This window comes from Rhinolophus sinicus, chromosome 14, assembly GCF_057876585.1.
Source record: "Rhinolophus sinicus isolate RSI-liver-muscle chromosome 14, RSI-T2T, whole genome shotgun sequence".
Taxonomy (NCBI): domain Eukaryota; kingdom Metazoa; phylum Chordata; class Mammalia; order Chiroptera; family Rhinolophidae; genus Rhinolophus; species Rhinolophus sinicus.
Window position 1 is genome coordinate 78,983,627 of NC_142514.1, and position 23,229 is coordinate 79,006,855.

Below are 23,229 nucleotides of genomic sequence, written 5' to 3' on the forward strand. Positions count from 1 at the left end.
ACTGAGATGCAGAGGATGTAATTATTTATACTTTTTTTTTCAATGTAGGAGGATATCTGCATGCTTCTGTTAGAAGCTGCTTTGTTGGGGGAGAGGAGGCAAAGAAAATAAATGGTGACAAAATCACTTAGGCTAATGTTTCTCAGAAGGGTCGCTGGATGGACTGTTGGCCTATTAAAACACAGATTCCCAGACCCCACTCCAAGCCTTCCGAGTCCCACCTCTACGTGCGGACTTTGGGAGCTGGCATTTTCATCAAGCTTCCCAGTAGATTCTTAGGCTGAGTTTGAGAACTTCTGACAGAAGAATACCTACACAAATAGGTCTACTTACCATCCTATTTTTTCCCCAAAGCATTTCTCACTGTTTTTTGTTGGCCTCCAGCATAGCAAAGGAAACATATTTAGTCCTAACTTATATGAACTCACATGCATGGTGTACTATTTTATAAATGGTAGCCCATTCAGATAATTATTAGTAAACTACCTGGAGTCACAAATCCAGGAGTGAGCACAGTCAAGAAACTAACAGGGGAGAAGATATGTAAAGGGAACTCTCTGAATGCCTCTTTCTGCCTGTGAATTATTCTACAAATGAAGCTCATAGGTTGGTAGCTGACTGATTAATCACTCTCTAAGAATGTTAATAATGAAGGCTCAAGAAAAATTCTTTAAAGTCTTTTAAAAGGTACTTACATAATCACCATCCTGGGGGATAAGTATATTCATTTCAGATGACTTGGCACTCACTATCTCACAGTCTAATGCATCTTCACTGAGGTATATGTGGCAGCCTTCTGTCTTATTAATGGAAATTGTTGGCACTCTCCCCATTACCTGAAATAGGAAAAAAAGTATGGGACCAAAGCAAAGAAATGGAAATACAATGTCCTCAAATAATTACAATCCATGGGCCTAACCAAGCATTAGGAATAGCTGGGTCAGGGCCGGAGAGGTGGGTTAACTGCAAGGTCTCCAGTCTGAATTAAATGTCACTTGGGGACAGAACGAAAGGACCACACAAGGGGATTCTCAAACCTCAGGGTCTCTTTCCTGAGACAAAATAAAAGGATTAATTTGAAAACAGCAGCTAAATGTTGAGAAAAAGTCTCACAACCCTGTTAGTGGACTTGAAACATATATTTGATTTCATGATAAAGGAAACAAGATGCATTGCTTTTATGTGCTTAAAATTTTAGTTTTTACAAATCTCTATGAAAGTTGGAATAAAACAAGTACTAATACTGTCATTTAAGAGCAAATAAATTATTCTGTAATTGAGTAGATTTCTTCTGAACCTAAAGAAGAATAAATAAGAAACACTACAATTCTTTTCACATAAGTCCTTTGCCAGATAAAAATCTCACTGGCTGAATGTGAAGCTTAAATGAGATAATGAGTGTCTAGGTATTTTGAAATGTATTAATTTCAGGAGTGAAAACTGGAGACTTAGTTCAAGCCACTCATTGTATAGCTAAAAGGGACCATACACAAGAGGAGGCGATTCTTTGTATTGTTTACAAATAACTAAGTGCTATAAAAATTTTGATCAGTTTTAAATTTCTCTTTTAACAGTTTTCAGACATACCCCCAACATCTCTATAGGGGCAGACTGTTCCCCCAATGACCATATTACAACTCTATAATTTTCCTTCTTGTAATGGTAATTGAAGTGATAAACACATCTCCTCTTTCACCCTGAAGAAAAGGCTGGATTGCAAACCAAAGGAGCAACTCCTGTTGATGGTGCAGGTGATGTAAAGAATTCCTTAGGGGGAGTCTAGCCAGGTCACCACACTTCTCTGTTTTCTCCTCTCTCCATAGAAACTGGACACCGAGTTGGAATTGAGCCCCAGTGGAAAAAAAAAAAAGTAGAGGTAGTTCAAGGTCAGGTAAGCACAGGGCTTTGCCATAAATAAAATAGAATAAAATGAAAATAATACATATATCTGTATTTCAAGAATGTTTTAGGAGTAATGTTCTCGCAATTTCTAAATTTGTTTATTTTATAATGATGAAGAACATTTACATAATGACCAGAACTGTATGAATACCAGACAAGTAAAGGAAAGGAGTAAATAGTCAGTGAGTCTTTTATGAGACAGAGTGGGGCCACATGAGGCAAGCACATTATGCTAATACATTTTATTTATATATATAAATATAAATATATATATATATATATATATATATATATATATATATATTGCTGTACTATGCTAAAAATGCTGAAACACCTTATGCATTTGAAAGTCTGAAAAAGCAATAGCAAAAAATTTTTATGTGTTCACAACCCAGTCAGTTCTTTTTCCATCACCATATATTTGATCCCCCTTTACCCTCATCTATTTGTATACCTGAAACCTATGTAACTTTACGAAAATTGTCACCCCAATAAACTTTAATTAAAAAATATTTTTTTAAATATTAAATAAATAAATAAATAAATAAACCCCGATATGGTAAGAACTGTAATTTCCACAGTGTTTCAGTCAATACTACATTAGAGTAGACTATACATGCACTTTTCCCTGGTAGTCTCTGAACACTATGAGAACAGAGATTATTTCTTATCAGGAGAACTGGGCCAGAGTAGCTCCTCTGCTGAATGACAGGTGATATGTGCCTTTGCCCAGGCCAATGCTCCAGCATTTAAGACATGTTTCTGTATTGGTTTTGTTTTCCAAAAATGTATTTCTCCATAAAAATTTCCAAAATTTCCGTGGAATCTCCTAGTCTCTTCTCTCTCCCATAATTTGTACTCTTTTCTAGGACAGTTTGCCAAAAACAGAATTACTGGATCAACTCACATGAACTTTGGTCCATGCCCTTTTTTCACCTTTCAATCTTTTAAAAAAACAACATTACTGAGGTAAAATCTTCAAACATAGAATTCACCTGGTTTCAGCAATATAATTAAATTTTAGTACAATTTAATTATATTTAGTAAGTTAACAGTCATGCAATCATCACTTCAAATCAGTTTTAGAATACTTCCATCATTCCCAAAATATCTCTAATACCCATTTTCAGTCAATCCTGTCCTTACCCCCAGGCAACCACTAAGCTGCTTTGTGTCTCTATTGTATCCAGGGCCTTTTAAAACAGTGTACTAAATGTTTTTTTAATTAATTATTAATTTTAAAAAATTTTCAATTACAGTTAACATTCAATATTTTATTAGTTTCAGGTGTACAGCATAGTAGTTAGACACTTACAGAACTTATGTAGCGGTAAGTGTAGTACCCACCTGGCAATTACCATAGTGTAGTTATTACCATATTATTGATTATATTCCCTATGCTGTACTTTACATCCCCATGACTGTTTTGTAATTGCCAATCTGTACTTCTTTTTTGGGGGGAGTGGGGAGATTTTTGAATATTTTATTCATTGATTCCATTAAAAAACTCTGTTTTAGTCAGAACTCTTTCAGCTGAAAGTAATGAACAACCCATCAAAACAGCTTCAATAAAAAGAGGAAATTATTGGTTCACATAACTGAAAGACTAAGGATTAACATTGAACACATATGGAGCCAGATGCTTAAATAATGTCATCAGGAATCTTTTTTTTTTTTTTTTTTAATTAAAGTTTACTGGGGTGACAATTGTTAGTAAAGTTGCATAGATTTCAGGTGTACCATTCTGTATGACATCATCTATATATCACATTGTGTGTTCACCACCCAGAGTCAGTTCTCTTTCCATCACCATATATTGGATCCCCTTTACCCTCATCTACCATCCTGCTCTCCCCTTACCCTCTGGTAACCACTAAACTATTGTCTGTGTCTATGAGTTTTTGTTTCTTAATTTGTTTGTCTTATTCTTTAGTTGTTTTCAGTTTTATATACCACATATCAGTGAAATCATATGGTTCTCGACTTTTTCTGTCTGTCTTATTTCGCTCAGCATAATAATCTCAAGATCCATCCATGTTGTTGCAAATGGTACTATTTCATCTTTTCTTACAGCTGAATAGTATTCCATTGTGTATATATATCACAACTTCTTTATCCAATCATCTATCGAAGGACACTTTGGTTGTTTCCATGTCTTGGCCACCGTAAACAAAGCTGCGGTGAACATTGGAGCACATAAATCTTTACAGATAAATGTTTTCAGATTTTTTGGGTAGATACCCAGGAGAAGGAGAAGGATTGCTGGGTCATGTGGTAATTCTATTCTTCACTTTTTGAGGAAGTTCCACACTGCTTTCCACAGTGGCTGCACCAGTCTGCATTCCCACCAACAGTGTATAGGGGTTCCTTTTTCTCTACAGCCTCTCCAACATTTGTTACTATTTGTCTTGTTGATGATGTTATTCTGACTGGGGTGACTTGATATCTCATTGTGGTTTTTATTTGCATTTCTCTAATGATTAGTGATGTTGAGCATTTTTTCATATGTCTATTGGCCATTTGTATGTCTTCTTTGGAGAAATGTCTCTTCAGGTCCTCTGCCCATTTTTTTAATTGGATTGTTTATTTTTGTTGTTGTTGAGTTGTATGAGTTCCTTGTATATTTTGGATATTAGCCCCTTATCGGAGGCACTGTTTGCAAAAATCTTTTCCCATTCAGTTGGTTGCCTCTTTATTTTGTCGATGGTTTCTTTTGCTGTGCAGATGCTTTTTAATTCTACATAGTCCAATTCAGTTATTTTAGCTTTTACTTCCCTTGACTTTGGAGTCAAATTCATAAAATGCTCTTTGAACCCAATGTGCATAAGTTTAGTACCAATGTTTTCTTCCATTCAGTTTGTTGTTTCAGGTCTTATGTTTAGGTCTTTGATCCATTTTGAGTTAATTTTGGTGATGGATAGTAGTCTAGTTTCATTCTTCTGCATGTGGCTTTCCAATTTTTCCAGCATTTATTGAAGATGTTGTCTTTCTTCCATTGTATGTTTTTGGCTTCTTTCTCAAATATTATTTGTCCATATTTATGTGGGCTTATTTCTGGGTTCTTAATTCCATTTTAGCGGTCTGTGTGTCTGTTTTTCTGCCAATACCATCCTGTTTTGATTATTGTTGCCCTGTGGTTCAAGCTGACGTCAGGGACTGTGATACCTCCAGCAATGTTCTTTTTCTTAGGATTGCTTTGGCTATTCGGGCAATGTGTACTTCTTAATCCCTTCACTTTTCTCACAAAGTCCCCAACTCCCCTCCCATTCAACAATCATCAGTTTGTTCTCTGTATCTATGAGTTTGTTTCTGTTTTGTTTATTCATTTATTAAATGTTTTAAATAGGTGATGACATTCTCTTGGTTTGAATATCCAAAAATTCAAAAGGTAGTCAGTAAAATATCTCTCTTGTCTCTGAGCTACGCTGCCAAGTTTCTATCCTTCTCTGGACAGAGGGCAGATAACCATGCTTTAACCTTACAGATTATTTTTAGACTGCATGCCCATATCCTTAAAAAACTGATATATTTCAAACATAGAAACATACAAAGAATATTATAAAAATACTCATATGTAAATAAGCATACATATGTGTCTGTTTTCAATTACAATTGACATATAATATTATATTAGTTTCAGGTTTAAAACATGATTAGACATTTATATAACTTATGAAGTAATCACCCCAACAAATCTAGTATCTATCTGATATCATACATAGTCATTACAATATTATTGATTATATGTGAGTATATATTCCTTATGCTATACTTTACATGCCATGACTATTTTGTAACTACCAACTTGTACTTCTTAATCCCTTTCCATTTTCACCCATTCCCAATCCCCCTCTCAGCTGGCAACCATCAAAATGTTCTCTGTATCTATGAGTCTATTTCTGTTGTGGTTATTTGTTCTCTAGATTCCACATATGAGTGAAATAGTATGACATTTGTCTTTCTCTCAGTTACCTCCACTCAGCACAGTACCCTCTAGGTTCATCTATGCTGTTGCAGATGGCAAGATTTTATTCTTTTCTTTTTGTGGCTGAGTAATATTCCATTGTGTATATATGTACCACCTCTTCTTTATCCATTCATTCATTGGTGTACACCCAGGTTGCCTCCATATCTTGGCCATTGTAAATAATGCTTCAATGCATATATAGATGCACACACACCCTTGAAGTAGCATTTTGTGGTTTTGTGTTTTTTTTAATAAATACCCAGAAGTGGGATTGCTGGGTCCTTCTTTGTCTCTTATTACAGCCTTTGTTTTAAAGTCTACTTTGTATGGTATAAGTATTGCTGCCCCAGCTTTTTTATTTTTTCGCTTCCATTTTCGTGCAATATCTTTTTCCATTCCTTTACTTTCAGTCTGTGTGTGTCTTTTGATCTGAACTGAGTCCCTTGTAGACAACATATGTAAGGGTCTTGTTTTCTTATCCATTCAGCCATCCTATCTTTTGTTTGGAGCATTTAATCCACTTATGTTGAAAGTAATTACTAATAAATACGTAGTTATTGTTATTTTATTATTCATATGTTTTATCTTCTTCTTCTTAAAGAAGTCCTTCTAACATTTCTTGTAATACTGGTTTGGTGTTCATGAACTCCTTTAGCTTTTTTTTATCTGTCCTTCAATTCTAAATGATAGCTTTGCTGGGTAGAGTAGTCTTGGTTGTATAAGTCCTTGCTTTTCATGACTTTGACTATTTCATGTCAATCCCTTCTGGTCTGCAATGTTTCTGTTGAGATATCAGCTGACAGTTTATGGGAGCTCCCTTGTTGGTAATTAACTGCTTTTCTCTTGCTGCTTTTAAGATTCTCTCTTTGACTTTAAATTTAGCATTTTAATTATGATGTGTCTTGTTGTGGGCCTCTTCGGGTTCATCTTGTTCAGGACTCTTTGTGCTTCCTGGGCTATGTCTATTTCCTTCACCAGGTTAGGGAAGTTTTCCATCATTATTTCTTCAAATCGGTTTTCAATTCCTTCCTCTCTTCTTCTCCTTCTGGTACTCCTATGATGAGAATGTTGGTACACTTGATGTTGGACCAGAGGCCCCTTAAACTATCATCATTGTTTTGGATTCTTTTTTCTTTTTGCTGTTCTGATTGGGTGTTTTCTGCTACCTTAACTTCTAAATCGCTGATTTAATCTTCTGCTTCATCTAATCTACTGTTCATTCCTTCTAATGTACTTTTTAAATTTTCTTTTTTGTTTTAGTTTTTTTCTTTGCTTTGTCTTATTTTTTTTTTATTTTTTTTATTTTTTGTTGTTTTTTCTTTCTAATGTATTCTTTATTTCAGTTATTGTATTCTTCATTTCTGACTGGTTCTTTCTTATGCTTTCTATCTCCATTTTTATGTTTCCTATCTCTTTGTTGAATCACTGAGATCATTGAGCATCCTTAAAACCAGTGTTTTTAACTCTGCATCTGTAGACTACTTGTCCCCTTTTTGTTTAGTTCTTTTTCTGGAGATTCGTTCCATTCTTTCATATGAAACATTGCATGTTTCTTTATCTCCTCATTTTGGCTGCCTCCTTGGTTTTCTTTCTATGTATTAGGTAGAGCAGCTATGTCTCTTGATTTTAGTAGAGTGACCTTTTGTAGTAGGTGTTCTGTGGGGTTCAGTGGTACAGTCTCTCTGCAATTACTAAAGCCGGGTGCTCCAATTGTGTCCCCTGTGTGGGTTGTATGTGCCCACGTGTTGTAGTTGAGCTTGCTGTTTGCATGTCAATAGGAGGGATTGACCCTCAGGCTGATTGGTTGTGTAGTCCAGCCCATGACTACAGTGGAGGAGCTGTTCTGCAGGGGCTGACTCTATGGAGAAAGATTCACTTTAGCAGGGTTCTGGTGCCTGCCTAGTCTGTATGCTGGATTGGGGGAGGGCTTCTGCCAAAGGATCAATGGCTTCTGCCAGTGCTTCTGACTGGAAGGAAGCTGCCCCTCCAGTCCTTGCTCTGAAGCCAGACAATTCAATTCCTCCTGGTACCTTTCGAACTGCTGCCCCAGTGCTGGCGCTCAGAGACAATGAGTCCATCATCAAGTAAGTCCATGCTCAAGCCCTTCAAGAGAAACACTTGTGACTCCAGCAGACCTCTGTCTCACTCAGCCACAATCTCCACTGTTTTTCACAGAGAGAAACTGTGGGGACTTCTCTTCATGGCACTGGAACCCTGGGGTGGGAATCCTGGTGTGGGGCTGGGACCCCTCGCTCCTCAGGAGGTACATCTGCAGCTGAGATATCCCTTCTTATTTTTACCTGCCACACGCATGGGTGTAGGACCAGCTTGTTCTGTCTCAGCCCCTCCTACCAGTCTTGAGGTGGCATCTTTTGTCCTTAGTTGTAGGATTTCTGTTCAGCTAGACTACAGGCAATTCTTAGTGATGGTTGTTTTGTACTTTAGTTGTAATTCTGATGTGGTGGTGAGAGGAGGCAAACACAGTGTTTAGCTACTTTGCCATCTTGACTGGAAATGTAACTTGCCTTTATTGCTCAATGTTGCTTTTGAGATGTATATTTTTATACATGTAACTGTAGTTCACACATTTTAACTACTATATAGTATTCTGTTAGGGGGATTTATTTATTGTTTTTTATTGTCATTATGAATGATACTACAATAAACATTTTTAGATGTCTTATGGACGTATGTACTACAGAGCTTCTTTAGTGTATATACCTAAGAGTGGAAATGCTCGGACACAGGCTATGAATGTTTTTAACTTTATTAGATAGAGCCAATTTGCTCTGCACAGTGAGTGTAATAGATTTATTTTCCCAACACTGATGTATCAGGGTTCCCATTGTTTCACTTCCTCAACAACCCTTGTACCTTCAGACTTTTTAATATACTGGCAGTCCTCAAGTTGCACAGTTCTGATATGCATGAGTTTCAGACGACACACTTCTTGCAAAGTAAGGACAGCCTGGATCTCAAAACTGACGAGTGTGAAAAGATATATTTGATTGTGGAAATAATTTGCATTCCTGTTTCTGTTCAGTAGGTTATGCATATTTTCATATATTTATCAAACACTTCAGTTTTTTCTTCTCTGAAATGACTTAATATTCTTTGTCCGTTTTTCTATTGGGTTATTAGTCTTTTTCTTATTGATTTGTGTTAAGTTCTTTATAAATTCTGGTTACAAATCCTTTTTGATTACCTGTATTACAAGTATCTTTTTTCAACCCATGGCTTGTCTTTCAGCTTTGTATACAATGTCTTCTATTGAACATACAATTTTAATTTTAATGTGGTTAGATTCATCTGTCCTTTACAGTTTGTGCCCATTTGCTTTTTGACCCTATTTAATTTATATTATACATGAAGCCCATAAAGATTTTCTTTGTATTATATTCTCAAAGTTTAAAAGTATTTTTTCACAATTAGGACTTTTTATGTTTGGTGTGAGGTAGGAATGCAATATTTTTTCTCCACGTGTATTGTCCTAAAATACATTTCCATGTATACATCTGTCTACTTCAGTGCTTGCTATTTGGTTTCATTACTCTATTTTTGTATTCCTCCACAATTATAACACTCTACAATGACTCTTAATATCTGGTATGCAAGTCCCTTCACCCCATCTTCTTTAAAATTGTTTTAGCTACACTTGTCCATTTTTATTCCAAATGAATTTTAAAACCATTGTTCATTAAAAACCTTGTTCAGATTTTTAATCAAATTTCACTGATCTTATAGATTAACTAAATGATGACGATTGATATTGATGTCTTTCTACCCATTTATTTACATCTCTCTTGTGTTCTTCATGAATTTCTTGTATTTCTGTTGATTAATTTTTTTCCCGGGGTACTTTACAGTTTTTGGTGCAATTTTAGTGTTATTTTCTATTATATTTTCTAATGTTTATCTGTGGCATAAAGAAATATTATTGATTTTTGCATGTTGATAATGTGTCCAACAATCTTGCTGACTGTTTTTATAGTTTTATAGTTGAAATTCTTAGATTTTATATAAAGTGATTTTGTTGACCAAAAAAAGAACATTTTTGTCTCTTCATTTTCCAGTTTTATATTTCTCAATTATTTTTCTTGCCTTGTTGCATAGGTCACAACTTTTTATGCATTATTGAACAGAAGCAATATTAGAAGGATTCTCTTCTTGTTTCTGACTTGAATGGGAAATCTCCATTTTCAAATGAAGTATGACTTTTGCTACAGGATTTTGATAGATACCCTTAATTCAGGTACAGAAGGAAGTATATCTTCTCTGAACTTTTTTTCTATAATTATCAGATACAGCTATACCTGTACATATGTTATGTGTCTGTATTTACAAAAATGATAGCATGCTCTACATAATGGTATAAAAGTGTTCTTTCCTCTCAATTATTTTTTTCCCGGGGTACTTTACAGTTTTTGGTGCACTTTTAGTGATACCATGGATATCATTCTAGGTGACTTTTAAAAATGTTTGCATAGTGTTTCATTGTATGGAATTCAGAAGTTTAAAAATTTTAAGTGGGCATATCTATCTTTCTTGATAATTTCATCTATTGCTTCTCAATTTAGAATTATTGTCTCCCTCTGTAAATTTGTTGACTATTTAAAACTCTTTTCTCTACTTTCAATAGTTTTATGTTTTATATTTAATTCATTTAGTTTTTTATTCTGAATGTTATGTATTTACATTAAAAAATAATGCTGAAAGAAGAAAAGTCCCAGATAAATAACCTCACATTACATCTTAAAAAACTAGAGAAAAAAGAACAAATGAAATCCAAAGTTAGCAGAAGGAAGGAAATAATAAAAATCACAGCAGAACTAAATGAAATAGAGAGCAAATAAAAAATAGAAAAAATTAATGAGACAAAGAGCTTGTTCTTTGAAAAGATTAATAAAATTGGCAAACCTTTGGCTGGACTCACCAAGATAAAAAGAGAAAAGACAAAAAAAACAAAATCAGAAATGGAAGAGGGAAAGTTACCACGGATGCCACAGAAATACAAACGATCATCCAAGAATACCACTGTATTTCCCTGAAAATAAGACCTAACTGGAAAATAAGCCCTAGCATGATTTTTCAGGATGCTTGTAATATAAGCCCTACACCAAAAATAAGCCCCAGTTAAGATCATCAGCTAGACGGATGCATTTAGTACGTCCGTGGCAACACACGATGGACATATTGAATTATAAAATAATATTAATACATAATTAAATATAAATAAATAACATTATTGATATTAGTAGTTAAATGATAATACAAATTATAATTAAGTATTTGTAAATACCCAAGCGGATGACTTTGGATGAGAGGTAAACACCTATGTAAACAGATGAACTTGAGACTTATTGCCAAATGACCAATTGGACTACAGACACAATGCATGAATAACGTGTGCACTTGAAAATGTAGACATGCGATTGTGTCTAATACGAATCTTCATAATTCAATACGTCGTGTGTTGTAATGCACTCGTGTGAAATAAAGAAATGTTTTCTTAATTTTGGTGCTTGCAATTTTTCGTCACTTTTGTGTGGACCATCATTCTTAACTGTCATCATTTTAGTTGCCACTCCTGTCTTGTAAGTCTTCAATTAACATTTGATTTAATGGTAGATTTAAAGGGAATAATATTTTGACCCTTTAAAATATTATTGATGAGTTCAAAAAGAAAGAGCTATTCCGTCGAGTACAAGAAAAAAATCGTGGAAGAATTCCGGGGCAAGAATCTTATGGCTTTCTGCAAAGAGGAGTTGAATCTCTGAATGGTCCGAAAATGATGAGCAGAGTATGATAACCTCAGTCAACAGGTGGATGAGGGAAATGCTAAGAAGCGCAAGTGTGGATCAAGTCGGTAACCATTATTTCCTGAGCTGGAAGACATCATCTGTGAATGGATTGCTGACAGGGGAGCAAAGGCTTTGGTTGTGCGCAAGGCTGATAGTCAAGCATTTGCCCTTGTAATGGCACCACAGTTAGAAATATCCCCAGAAGAATTCAAAGCATCACAACACTGGCTGGATGGCTTCCTTCGGCGATATGAACTGTCTCTAAGATCGCCAACACTGTTCAAGCTGGAACACACTAAAGTTATTAAACATGCACTTTCATTCAAGTCCTTTGTTGATGGCATCGGCTTTTTTAAATACCAACTCTCCAACATGATTGCTATGGATGACACTACAGTGTTTAGGGCCAAGGATCTCAAACTACAGTTGATGAGAGGGGTGCCTCGTCAATCTACATTCCATCCACTGGTTACAAAAGTGCACATGTTACCTGCATTTTGGCAATTCATCTGGATGGAAAGAAAGCCCCACCTCTAATCATCACTAAGGGCAAGAAAGATTTGAACGTGTTTCAGTCATTTATGTTCTTGAAACTGCAAAGCCTGGTGCACACAAGCAGTTCTAAAGAGGGGGGTCGATTTAATGTTGCCACTTGTTTTGCAAGATGGCCAAAGAGGTCTGCTAGTCTGGGATTCAGTCAGTACTCACCACACTAAAGACATGAAAAACTTCCTTGCAGAGAGAAGACTAGATCAAATAATGATTCCCACAGGAATGACTGCCTATCTTCAGACTCTTGATATTGCAATAAACAAGCCATTCAAGGACCATTTGTGCATGGAAATCAATGACTACATTGAAAATAGAATGGAGAGAAATCAGCGTGGAAACTTTGTGAAGCCTAGCCTGCAAGAGGTCGTGACGTGGGTGAAGAATTCATGGGATAAAATCACTGGCAGCTGTGTTGCCAATGCACTATGAGCAGGCTACATGGACAAGAAGTGCTCATTTAAGGAGAACTCTATTGCTGGACATGAGAGACTGGGGCCAATGATTCTACAGGAAGTGGACTCGCAAGAAATTCAAGCCAGAATTTGGGGTTTGGAGAGTTATGATGATGTTCCAGAAGAAGAAGACATGACTGTATTTGAATAAATGTAGATTTTTGTACATGAATAAATGTAGATTGTTGTACATGAAAAAATAAGACATCCCCTGAAAATAAGTCCTAATGCATCTTTTGGAGCAAAAATTAATATAAGACCTAGGTTTATTTTCGGGGAAATACAGTATGAAGGATTATATGCCACTGAATTCAATAAACTAGAAAATGGACATGTTCTTAGAAACATATAGCCTTCCTAGCCTAAATCACGAAGAATTGGAAAATGTAAATAGACCAATCACCAGTAAGGAAATTGAATCAGTCATTTGAAACCTTCCCAAAAGCAAAAGTCCAGGACCAGATGGCTTCACTAGTGAATTCTACCAAACATTCAATTCTACCAAACACTCAAACTCTTCCAAAAAATTGAAGAGACAATACTCCCTAAACACATTTTATGAGGCCAACATTACCCTAATACCAAAACCTGGTAAAGATAACACAAAAAAAGAAAATTACAGACCAATATCTCTGATAAATACAAAAATCCTAAACAAAATTACAGACCAATATCTCTGATAAATGCAAAAATCCTAAACAAAATTCTAACATATCAAATTCAACAATATTTTAAAAAGATTATACATCATGACCAAGTGGGGTTCATCATACACAAGTCGATCAATGAGATATACCACATAAACAAAATAAAGGACAAAATCGTATGATTATATCAATAGATGCGGAAAAAGCGTTTGACAAGATATGACATCCATTTATGATTAAAACACTTAAAAAATAGGTATAGAAGGAAAATAACGCAATAAAGGACATATATAACAAACACTAAGCTACTATCATAATTAACGGTGAAAAACTAAAGCCCTTTGCTCTATGCTCAGGAACATGACAGGGCTGTCCCCTATCACCTCTGCTTTTCAACATAGTGTTGGAAGTCATAGCCAGAGTAATCAGGGAATACAAATAAATAAAAGGCATCCAAATTGGGAATGAAGAAGTTAAACTGTCACTTTTTGCAGATGACTGATGTTATATATAGAAAACCCTAAAGACTCCACCGAAAAGCTATTAGAAACAATAAACGAATACAGTAAAATTGCTGGCTACAAAATCAATGTACAAAAGTCCATTGCATTCCAATATATAACAATGAAATCTCAGAAAAAGAAATTTAAAAAACTGTTCCTTTTGTAATTGCTACAAAAAGAATAAAATACCTAGGAATAAATTTAACCAAGGATGTGAAAGACTTATATACTGAAAACTTTAAGACATTTTTAAAAGAAATTGAAGAAGACACAAAGAAATGGAAAGATATTCTGTGTTCATGGATTGGAAGAATCACCATAGTGAAAATGGCCATGTTACCCAAGGCCATTTAATACAATCCCCATCAAAATCCCAAAGGCATTTTTTAAAGAAATAGAATAAAGAATCATCAGCTTTGTAGGGAATCACATGAGACCCCAATATCCAAAGCAATCATAAGAAAAAAGAACAATGCTCGAGGTATAACACTCCCTGACTTTAGCTTGTACTACAGGGCTACAATAATCAAAACAGCATGGTACTGGCAGAAAAAACACACACACAAACCAATGGAAGAGAACTGAGAACCCAGAAATAAACCCACATAAATATGGACAGATAATTTTTGACAAAGAAGCCAAAAATATACAATGAACAAATGATAGCCTCTTCAATAAATGGTGCTGGGGAAATTGGAAAGCCATATACAAAAGAATGAAACTAGATTGCTGTCTGTCACTGTGTACCAAAATTAACTCAAAATGGATCAAAGACCTAAACATAAGACCTGAAACAATAAAATGCATAGAAGAAAACATAGGTATTAAACTTATGTTTAGTACCTATGTTTACTACATAGGTACTAAACTTGGTTTCAAAGAGCATTTTATGAATTTGACCCCAAAGGCAAAGGAAGTAAAAGCTAAAATAAATGAATGGGATCATATCAAACTTAAAAGCTTCTGCATAGCAAAAAAAACCATCAACAAAATAAAGAGGCAACCAACCGAATGGGAGAAGATTTTTGCAAACAACACTGCTGATAAGGGGCTAATATCCAAAATATATAAGGAACTCATACAACTCAACAACAACAAAAAACAAACAATCCAATTAAAAAATGGGCAGAAGACCTGACAAAACATTTCTCCAAAGAAGATATACAAATGGCCAATAGACATATGAAAAAATGCTCAGCATCACTAATCATTAGAGAAACACAAATAAAAACCACAATGAGATATCACCTCACACCAATTAGAATGGCTATCATCATCAAGACAAATAGTAACAAGTGTTGGAGAGGCTGTGGAGAAAAAGGAACCCTCATACACTGTTGGTGGGAATGCAGACTGGTGCAGCCGTTATGGAAGGCAGTGTGGAGGTTTCTCAAAAAATGAAGTATAGAATTACCATATGACCCAGCAATCCCTCTTGGGTATTTACCAAAAAAATCTTGAATACATTTATCCGTAAAGATATATGTGCTCCAATGTCATTGCAGTTTTATTTATGGTGGCCAAGACATGGAAACAACCAAAGTGTCCTTCAGTAGATGAACAGATAAAGAAGCTGTGATATATATATACACACAGTAGAATATAATTCTGCCATAAGAAAAGATGAAATAGTACCATTTGCAACAACATGGATGCATCGTGAGATTATTATGCTGAGCGAAATAAGTCAGACAGAAAAAGTTGAGAACCATATGATTTCACTGATATGTGGTATATAAAACTGAAAACAACGAAAGAACAAGACAAACAAATTAAGAAACAAAAAAACTCATAGACACAGACAATAGTTTAGTGGTTACCAGAAGGTAAGGGGAGAAGGGGTGGTAGATGAGAGTAAAGGGGATCCAATATATGGTGATGGAAAAAGAACTGACTGTGGTGGTGAACCAACAGTGTGATATATAGATGATGTATTACAGAATTGTACACCTGAAATCTATGTAACTTTACTAACAACTGTCACCCCAATATACTTTAATTTAAAAATAATAATGCTAACTTCTTATGTATGGTATCATAATTGCCACCCAATCTCATTTCTGTAAGAATAAAAGGAAGCTTGAAATAAATCCTCTAAAATTAAGAGGGGGGATGTTAGCCTAGATTATTTATTTCCAAGATACTTTTCATCTGGCTAGATATGTACTCTCACCTCTGCCATAGAATATTATTTCTAGTTTGCTTTTTTTGTTAAAAATAATGCGAAGTGGGAGAGAGCATGGCTCTTTATGTAGAAACTTCCACTATCTAAAACAGTTTTTAAGAAATTGTGGGGTCATTATTAAGTTTTTATGAACTATACTTGTCCTTGAGTAATTGGACTTTTCCTGATGATGAATGATTTCCTTAAATTTCCATGCATAATACTTTGGGTGAAGCAATGTTATTAAATGGATAAATGTGGTTATCAGAAATACCAAATTGGGAGATAGTGTTGCCAGAATGTAAGCTTCATAAAGGCAAGGGTTTTTGTCTCGTTTGTTTACTGACATTTTTAGAGCTTAGAACAGTACCTGACATATTAGACATTAGGCAAATTTGGTGAATGAATGAATGTATGAGTGCTTGATGCTAAGTAGCCTTGGGCAAATAATTCACATTTTAGTATCTAAAGTGTGACCAAGGATGGTCAAGTTTCCCTGTTTACATGGTAAAGCTAAGCATATATATCTGTGACAAATTATTTGGGTGCTTTCTTTTAAATAGTTTTTTTTTTAAATCAAGGAATGGAATTTATGAAGAAGTGGAATCAGAAGGGTTAGGGGAAAGATTTCCATGAGGTATTAAAGAGAATATATGGAACTGGAATGGCACAGAAGTAAATGTATCCATAGAGGCTATGTGGCAAGAATATTTAGAATTTGGGGCTGTAGAGGACTTACTGTCTCCCAGCTAGCCTTGTGTTTCAAGAAGGGAACTCAGAGAAGAGAGGAAGTGCATTGCCAAAGTACACTCAGTGGGTGAGGGCAGAGATTCTTTCCATTTATCAGACACATGGAAAACCAGCTTCTTCAGTGGCAGTTAGTAAAATGTAAAATGTACAATTGAATGGATTAAAAGTGGCAGTGGTGACTATGGAAAACAGTGTGGAGATTCCTTTAAAAATTAAGAATAGAGCTACCTTATGACCTAGCAATCCCTCTTCTAGGTATCTACCTAAAACATTTGAAAACACTTATTTGTAAAGATATATGTACCCTTATGTTCATTGCAGCGTTATTTACAATAGCCAAGACATGGGACCAACCTGAGTGCCCTTCGACAGATGTCTGGATAAAGATGATATGGTACATATATACAATGGAATACTAATTGGCCACAAAAGAAGATGAAATATTGTCATTTGCAACAACATGAATGGATCTTGAGAGTATCACGCTAAGTGAAATAAGTCAGATAGAAAAGGATAAGAGCTGTATCATTTCACTCATATGTGGGATATAAAACAAAAAGCAACAAACAAAACAAACAAACAAACAAACTCAGACGGGAAAAGAGGATTGGGGGAGGAATGAAGAGGGTAAAGGGGGGTCAAATATATGGTGATCAGAGGAGACTAGACTTTGGGTGACAAGCACACAATGGAGAATACAGGTGTATTATAAAGTTGTATACCTGAAATTTATATAATACTATTAATCAATGTTACAACAATAATTTAATTTAAAAAATGTTTTTAAAAGCATAGCAATGGTGAAAAGCCCACAAAAGAGAAAAATCTATACAACTAGAATCCAATTTTAACAAACATTATTAGAAAACATCAGATAATAATGGATAGTTACCAATATGAAAGGAATGTAATCAAAGATAGAAGTTATAATTGGCCAAAGGTAAGAAGCTTTTGTGTATTATAACATCTCATCTGTTTAACTCAAAATTACTAAAGGAATGTAGATTTTCTCCTGTTTTGCAAATTCAATTGCAATCCTGCTTTCCAGGTTGTTTTTTTTGATGATCTCATTGACTCTTTGGAAAAACTTTTCTCCCTCCTTACCCAGAACCAACGATTCATTTCAATCCTTCACTGATCAAATATTTATTGGACACCTACATGTACATATACTGTGCAAGTTTCTGGGGCTGTAAAGATTAAATTAACTGTTTTTGAAATAGACATGGTAAACCAATAATTGAAGTGCAAAATAGGATGTGTTCTAAGAGATTGAAAAGGAGGAGTTAACACTACCTAAGAAGTAAGAAGGGGTTTCAGAGGGGAGGGGATGATAGAGCTGTGTTTAGGGAGAAAGGGAATGGGATTTTCGAGGTGGACACGGAGGGTGCCTTTCCGGCAGAATGGATGGTCTGTGCAAAGCCATCGCAGGGGCAGAGCATGGTTGAAAGGGCCACTTACCTGCATTTGAATGTCCTTGGAGTTGATCACTTCCACAATGCCCACCACATTGTCAAACACCAGGCCAAACTTTGTACAGTTATCTAGGAAAAAGATACTTCGCTGAATACGTAGAGCATGTTTATACAAGCAACTTAGAGTAACTACACAGCCATAGTTCTGCCCTACCAATTGTAATGGAATTTATTTTCCCTTTCATCTGTAGGGTAGACTTGTTGCATTTGAAAATATAAGCCACTTGTTTCAGTTCAGTCTCTGAAATCACAAGGTCATTCTTGTCCTCTTGGTACTCCTAAAATTAAAACATATGCAAATATTAAATATAAGGACATATAGATAAATTGAATCCACTGCATACTGAAATTACTATGGAGTGCAGCATTCATTAATTATAGCTTTTCAATATGTTCTTTCTTTTATAACCATTTTCTTACTGAATAAACCACAGGTCTTTGTCACTGTTATGTTTTGAATAGATGGAACAACTGCTTGAAAGGGGGGTTGGTGTCAATTTGCAAGCAGTCAAGTATCAGGCACTCGGGCTAGTGAGTGGGGTTTGGAACAGGCATGTGAGAGCTTTTTGTTGAGTCTGGTCTTAATGATGCTGTAGCAAAATCTGCTGTGTCACATACAAGTTGGGCAAATAGGCTAGGAAGGGTCACTGCAGTGGTCTAAGTCCCAGTGTATTTTCAGACCATGGCAACCTTGTGGGGGACTTTGGTCCTCAATCTTTGGGGCACCAGCTTCCATCCACATTCAAAGTATCGTCAGTTCACACAATGGTGGAGATGGTGGGTGAACTCGCAGGTTATATCAGCATCTCCATCAGTGGGATAGACCCTACAGCAGATCAGAATGGGGCACAGATTAAAAGTTTATGGAAAGAGTAGTCAAATTCATAGACAGAAAATAGAAAGGTGGTTGCCATGGGCTGAAGTAAAGGAGAATGGGGAATTAGTGTTTAAGGGGTACAGAGTTTAAAGATTAAAAGAGTTCTGTGGATGGATGGTGGTGGCTGCACACAGGGTGAATGTACTGAATGCCACTGAACTGTACACTTAAATGTTAAGATGGTACATTTTGTGTTATGTGTAATTTTACCACAGCTAAAAAAATAATTTTAAAAAGCTGAGAAAAGAATGAATGGGAAATAATGAAAAACAGAAAATGGTTTATGGAAGCATTCCGAAAGGCCCTGGTTTCTATTTTAGCCAGGCTTTTGCTCCTGTCATTTCACTTGGAAATCCTTAAGACGTTGGTATACAGTTTAGCCATTAGTCCTTTTGTTAGACTGTGTCAGGAATGAAGGTTAAAGGGCTTCACTCACTACTCTCCATTTCTTTCCTTCCAACTCGAACACAGGAGCATGTTTCTGAGGGGAATGAGATGGGGGAGACTTGGGGCCTGGACTGTGGCTTTTGGTAGGAGATGGAGTTTGTCCTCCTTGAGCCCGTAGGCTGGGATTCTTGTATATCTTCTGTTCATCTGTGACATGCCGGAGTCCTGGGAAGGTAACACATAGACACATTTCTTTATATTTTATGCAAAGAGAAATGTCCCTAACTTCTTAGATCAACACGATGTAAACAGCACAAGAATTTTTGTTAATGCTATTTTCTCAACAGGCTAGTGTTTTCTCAAGGTTACTATGCAGAGTTTGAGACTTGTGTAAGTTAGAGTTAATGGAAGCACTGTATTTTTCAATTTGAGGAACCTCTTCTTTAAGGAGATGCAATGATAGATAAAAATTTTGCAAAAGGCAAACCACAGTGCCAACAAGGATCATTTGATTTACTTTTTCTCTCATGGCTGAATCATTCCCTAGACATAATCCAAAGGTTAAGGCATTCCAGTAAGTATATATGAGAGTACAGACTTGATTTTAGGGTTACAGATCCATTCCCTTACTTTGCAGATGAGGAGACAGTGCAGCTAATTGGAGCCAGAGAAAAATTTAGGATTTTGGGTTCTGAACTCCCAGCCCAGTGCATTAAGCCATAACTCCTATTACCCATGCAGAGCAAAAATTCATTGGCATAAAGTTTTTGGCAACATGATTCTATTAAATGTTGCATGATTATTTTTTAATTAACCGTTCACTGTGAGGACAAAAGTAGTCAATGACATAATTCCTTGACAAGCCTGTACACTGCTTGAGGACACAGGTGCTGTTGTTTCTCATTTTTATTTCAATTGATTTTGATGCCTTGCTTGTACAAGGTGTCGAAGCAGCAAATGCTGAAGTGGTTATGCAGTCAGTGCCTTGGCTGATTTAGAACCGAGTCTCTGAGTTCTTTCTGGTCCTCGCAACAGCCCACTGAGCCCATCAACCTGGCAGGTTTCTGCCTTCTCAACAGTAACTCCCTGTAAGTGTGGGGGACTGGGGTTGAATGATGCATCCATCAGTGTGGACCATGGGGAGATCTGTGTGCCTGGGCCCAAGGGGAGACAGCTTCAAGGTCTGGTTTTCTCACCTTTTGTAATCGCTTCTCCCTGGTTAAGTTGTGCAAATAAAGCTGAGCGTGAAGGAGAGGACTCCTCTTTTCTGCCTTCATTCTCAAAAAGCGGAGGTGGCCCAGGAGGAGGGGGAGGAGGGGGTGGAGGAAGGCCAGGCCCCAGGGAGAGGGCAGACAAAGCTGAAGTAGTTGATGCTACCGGACCCTGTGGGAGAGAGAAGATGGAAAGCACTGCATTGAGACTCATGTCTTTGCCGAGAGCTGGGATTTTGCCAATGTCACTTAGAACCTGTTGCCAATGAGGGAGTGGGGTTCAAGATTCACAAAGGGCACCCAGGAGGTACATTTGTGAATCATGGGTCTGTTTGGGAGGACCTAGGGCCGAGGGGGAATTCGCCTTGGGAACATGGAACATGGAACGTGATTCATCTGTCAGAAACTCTGCCAGTTAGAAACGCTATGTCCAGGATTCGCACTCCCAACTCAGAGGCAAACAAAGCTATATTCACAGGTTCATGTCCAAAGCTCAGGATACAAATGAAACTGGGCGTTGGCCAATGGAGAATCATAAGAAAAAAATGGTCTAACTGATAAAAGGACTCACTTTTTTTTTTGGACACTAGAAATTGCTACTGTCAATGAGAGAGAGAGACAGAGAGCGGTGAAAATTATTCAGTGATTAATAGAAGTTTTTGAACAGATAAAGAAAGAGATACTGAAACTTTCTGAAACTGATTTTTCAAGTATGCATGCCTCCAACTGACCGCCAAGCAAGGACCATGTGTGACCGGGATGCTGTCAAACCTGAGGTGGGCAGGGTGCGGGATCCCTCTGCTGGTTTGGCTCATCTAATGCTGATTGTTAGTGAACCAACGAAAAACAGGATTTCTCCTGAGCAAGAACTATGCTTGTTCTTATTTTCTGTGCTATGGGAAGTGCGACCTTTGTATCCAGTGTGAAGTTCTAACAAATTCAAATGGCAGTAAAAGGTGATAGAAAATAGAGGGATCTGTTTTAACCTTTTGAGAGAACTCCACAGGTGCAGTTGTCACAAACTTTAAAACTAGTAGGATAAAAACACACATGTCCTTAAACTTGTGTTATATACCATTTTACTTTTAAATTCCTATAATAAGGACTTACAAGCTAATTCAATAAACAAATAGGAAACTTAAAAAAATTAAGAGTAATAGAAGTGTGGCTTAGGCTCGTATATCTTCAATACCAAATACAAGATGTACAACACTACATAAGTGTGAAACATTAACAAAGACAGCATATCCGTATGTTCCTAAGCAACTTCGTATTACATCGTGTCAATATCAGGTTTTTAATCCATGGTAGTTTTTAGTTGAAAAACCCCACACAATTTGCAAAGTACTTAATATAATCCCTATTAAGTATAGAATTACCCTGAAAACAAAAGATTCTTCTCATAGTCCAAATTGCCTGTTACGAAAATAGTCACAGGGATGTAAAGTACAATATAGAGAATATAGTTAATAATATTGTAATAACTATGAATGGTGTCGACTTATCAGGGAGATCACTTCATAAGTTGTATAAATGTCCAATCACTATGTTGTACACCTGAAACTAATATAAAATTGTTATGTCAACTGTAATTGAAAATAAAATTTCAAAAGATTCTTCTCTAGTCATAATGCATGTCTTAAAAACTGAGCAAGCTAGAGGTATTATCTACTGAAGTTATAATCTGTGATGCTTTTTGGTTTCTAAGGAAGACCAGACTGACTCCATCAAGATTCTCAGGTCAAGTAGAAAATGGTTGCACAGTTCTTGATACTGACTTTTTTTTCTTTTCTTCAGTATCTTGAATGTTTTCTATTACGTTACTGGGGTGAAATTTGAGAGTTTTCTCTGAATCATAAAGAGCTGTAAAATACAAGCTTTGCGCATCAAACAATATTCCAGTCCTCAGTTCCAGACACCAAGAGCCACAAAGTATTATTTTTACTCATAAGCACATAATAACTCAAATAGTCAGTGAAGGGACAGACCCGTCTCCTGCAGCTGAAACACTGCAGCTTTATAGTCCTTCTATTTTGTGGAAAGGGGAGACGATACTGGTTTCTAAATCTTAGAATGATTTACATGGTTCCCTCGCTCTCAGAATTCAGAGCCTCTCTCCAAGAACCATAAAAGGACACTGAAACCAATAAGCCACATATTCAACTTTTAAGAACTTTGATACATTCAGATGGCTGACCCAGGAACACTAAACAAAGGATTTATTGCAACAAATGTTGAATATAAAAGCCAAAAAGTAAGAGAACTCAGGACCAGCTGAAACTCTGCCTTCAACTTATCCTTTGTGGTTTCTGGCTCATTCCTCTATCAGCCCCAGTGAGAGCACAAAACTAGACTCTGGTTTCCAAGGTGACTTTACAATTAGCATTCAGGGGCTTTCGTATACAGTGTACTTGAAAGCAAACTCATTAGACATTCCCTTAACAGGATCTCTGTGGGCTGCTCCTTGCGTGCAAGTTTGCCTCTTTCTCCTCCTGTAGGATATTACAGCACATGATACTAGAGCTTTCTGCATACTCATGT

General features: G+C 36.3%; 1 protein-coding gene across 1 annotated transcript in view; it reads right to left on the reverse strand.

Annotated features, from left to right (window-relative positions):
* Nucleotides 1-23,229, reverse strand: part of CAP2 (cyclase associated actin cytoskeleton regulatory protein 2) — a 142,478-nt gene that overhangs the window by 2,979 nt on the left and 116,270 nt on the right. The window contains exons 8-12 of the mRNA XM_019743010.3: nucleotides 20,674-20,860; nucleotides 19,527-19,702; nucleotides 18,368-18,491; nucleotides 18,200-18,282; nucleotides 696-836 (exon numbers count right to left, since the gene is read on the reverse strand). Of these exons, the coding sequence (XP_019598569.1) occupies nucleotides 696-836; nucleotides 18,200-18,282; nucleotides 18,368-18,491; nucleotides 19,527-19,702; nucleotides 20,674-20,860 (711 nt within the window). The remainder of the gene's footprint in view (nucleotides 1-695; nucleotides 837-18,199; nucleotides 18,283-18,367; nucleotides 18,492-19,526; nucleotides 19,703-20,673; nucleotides 20,861-23,229) is intronic.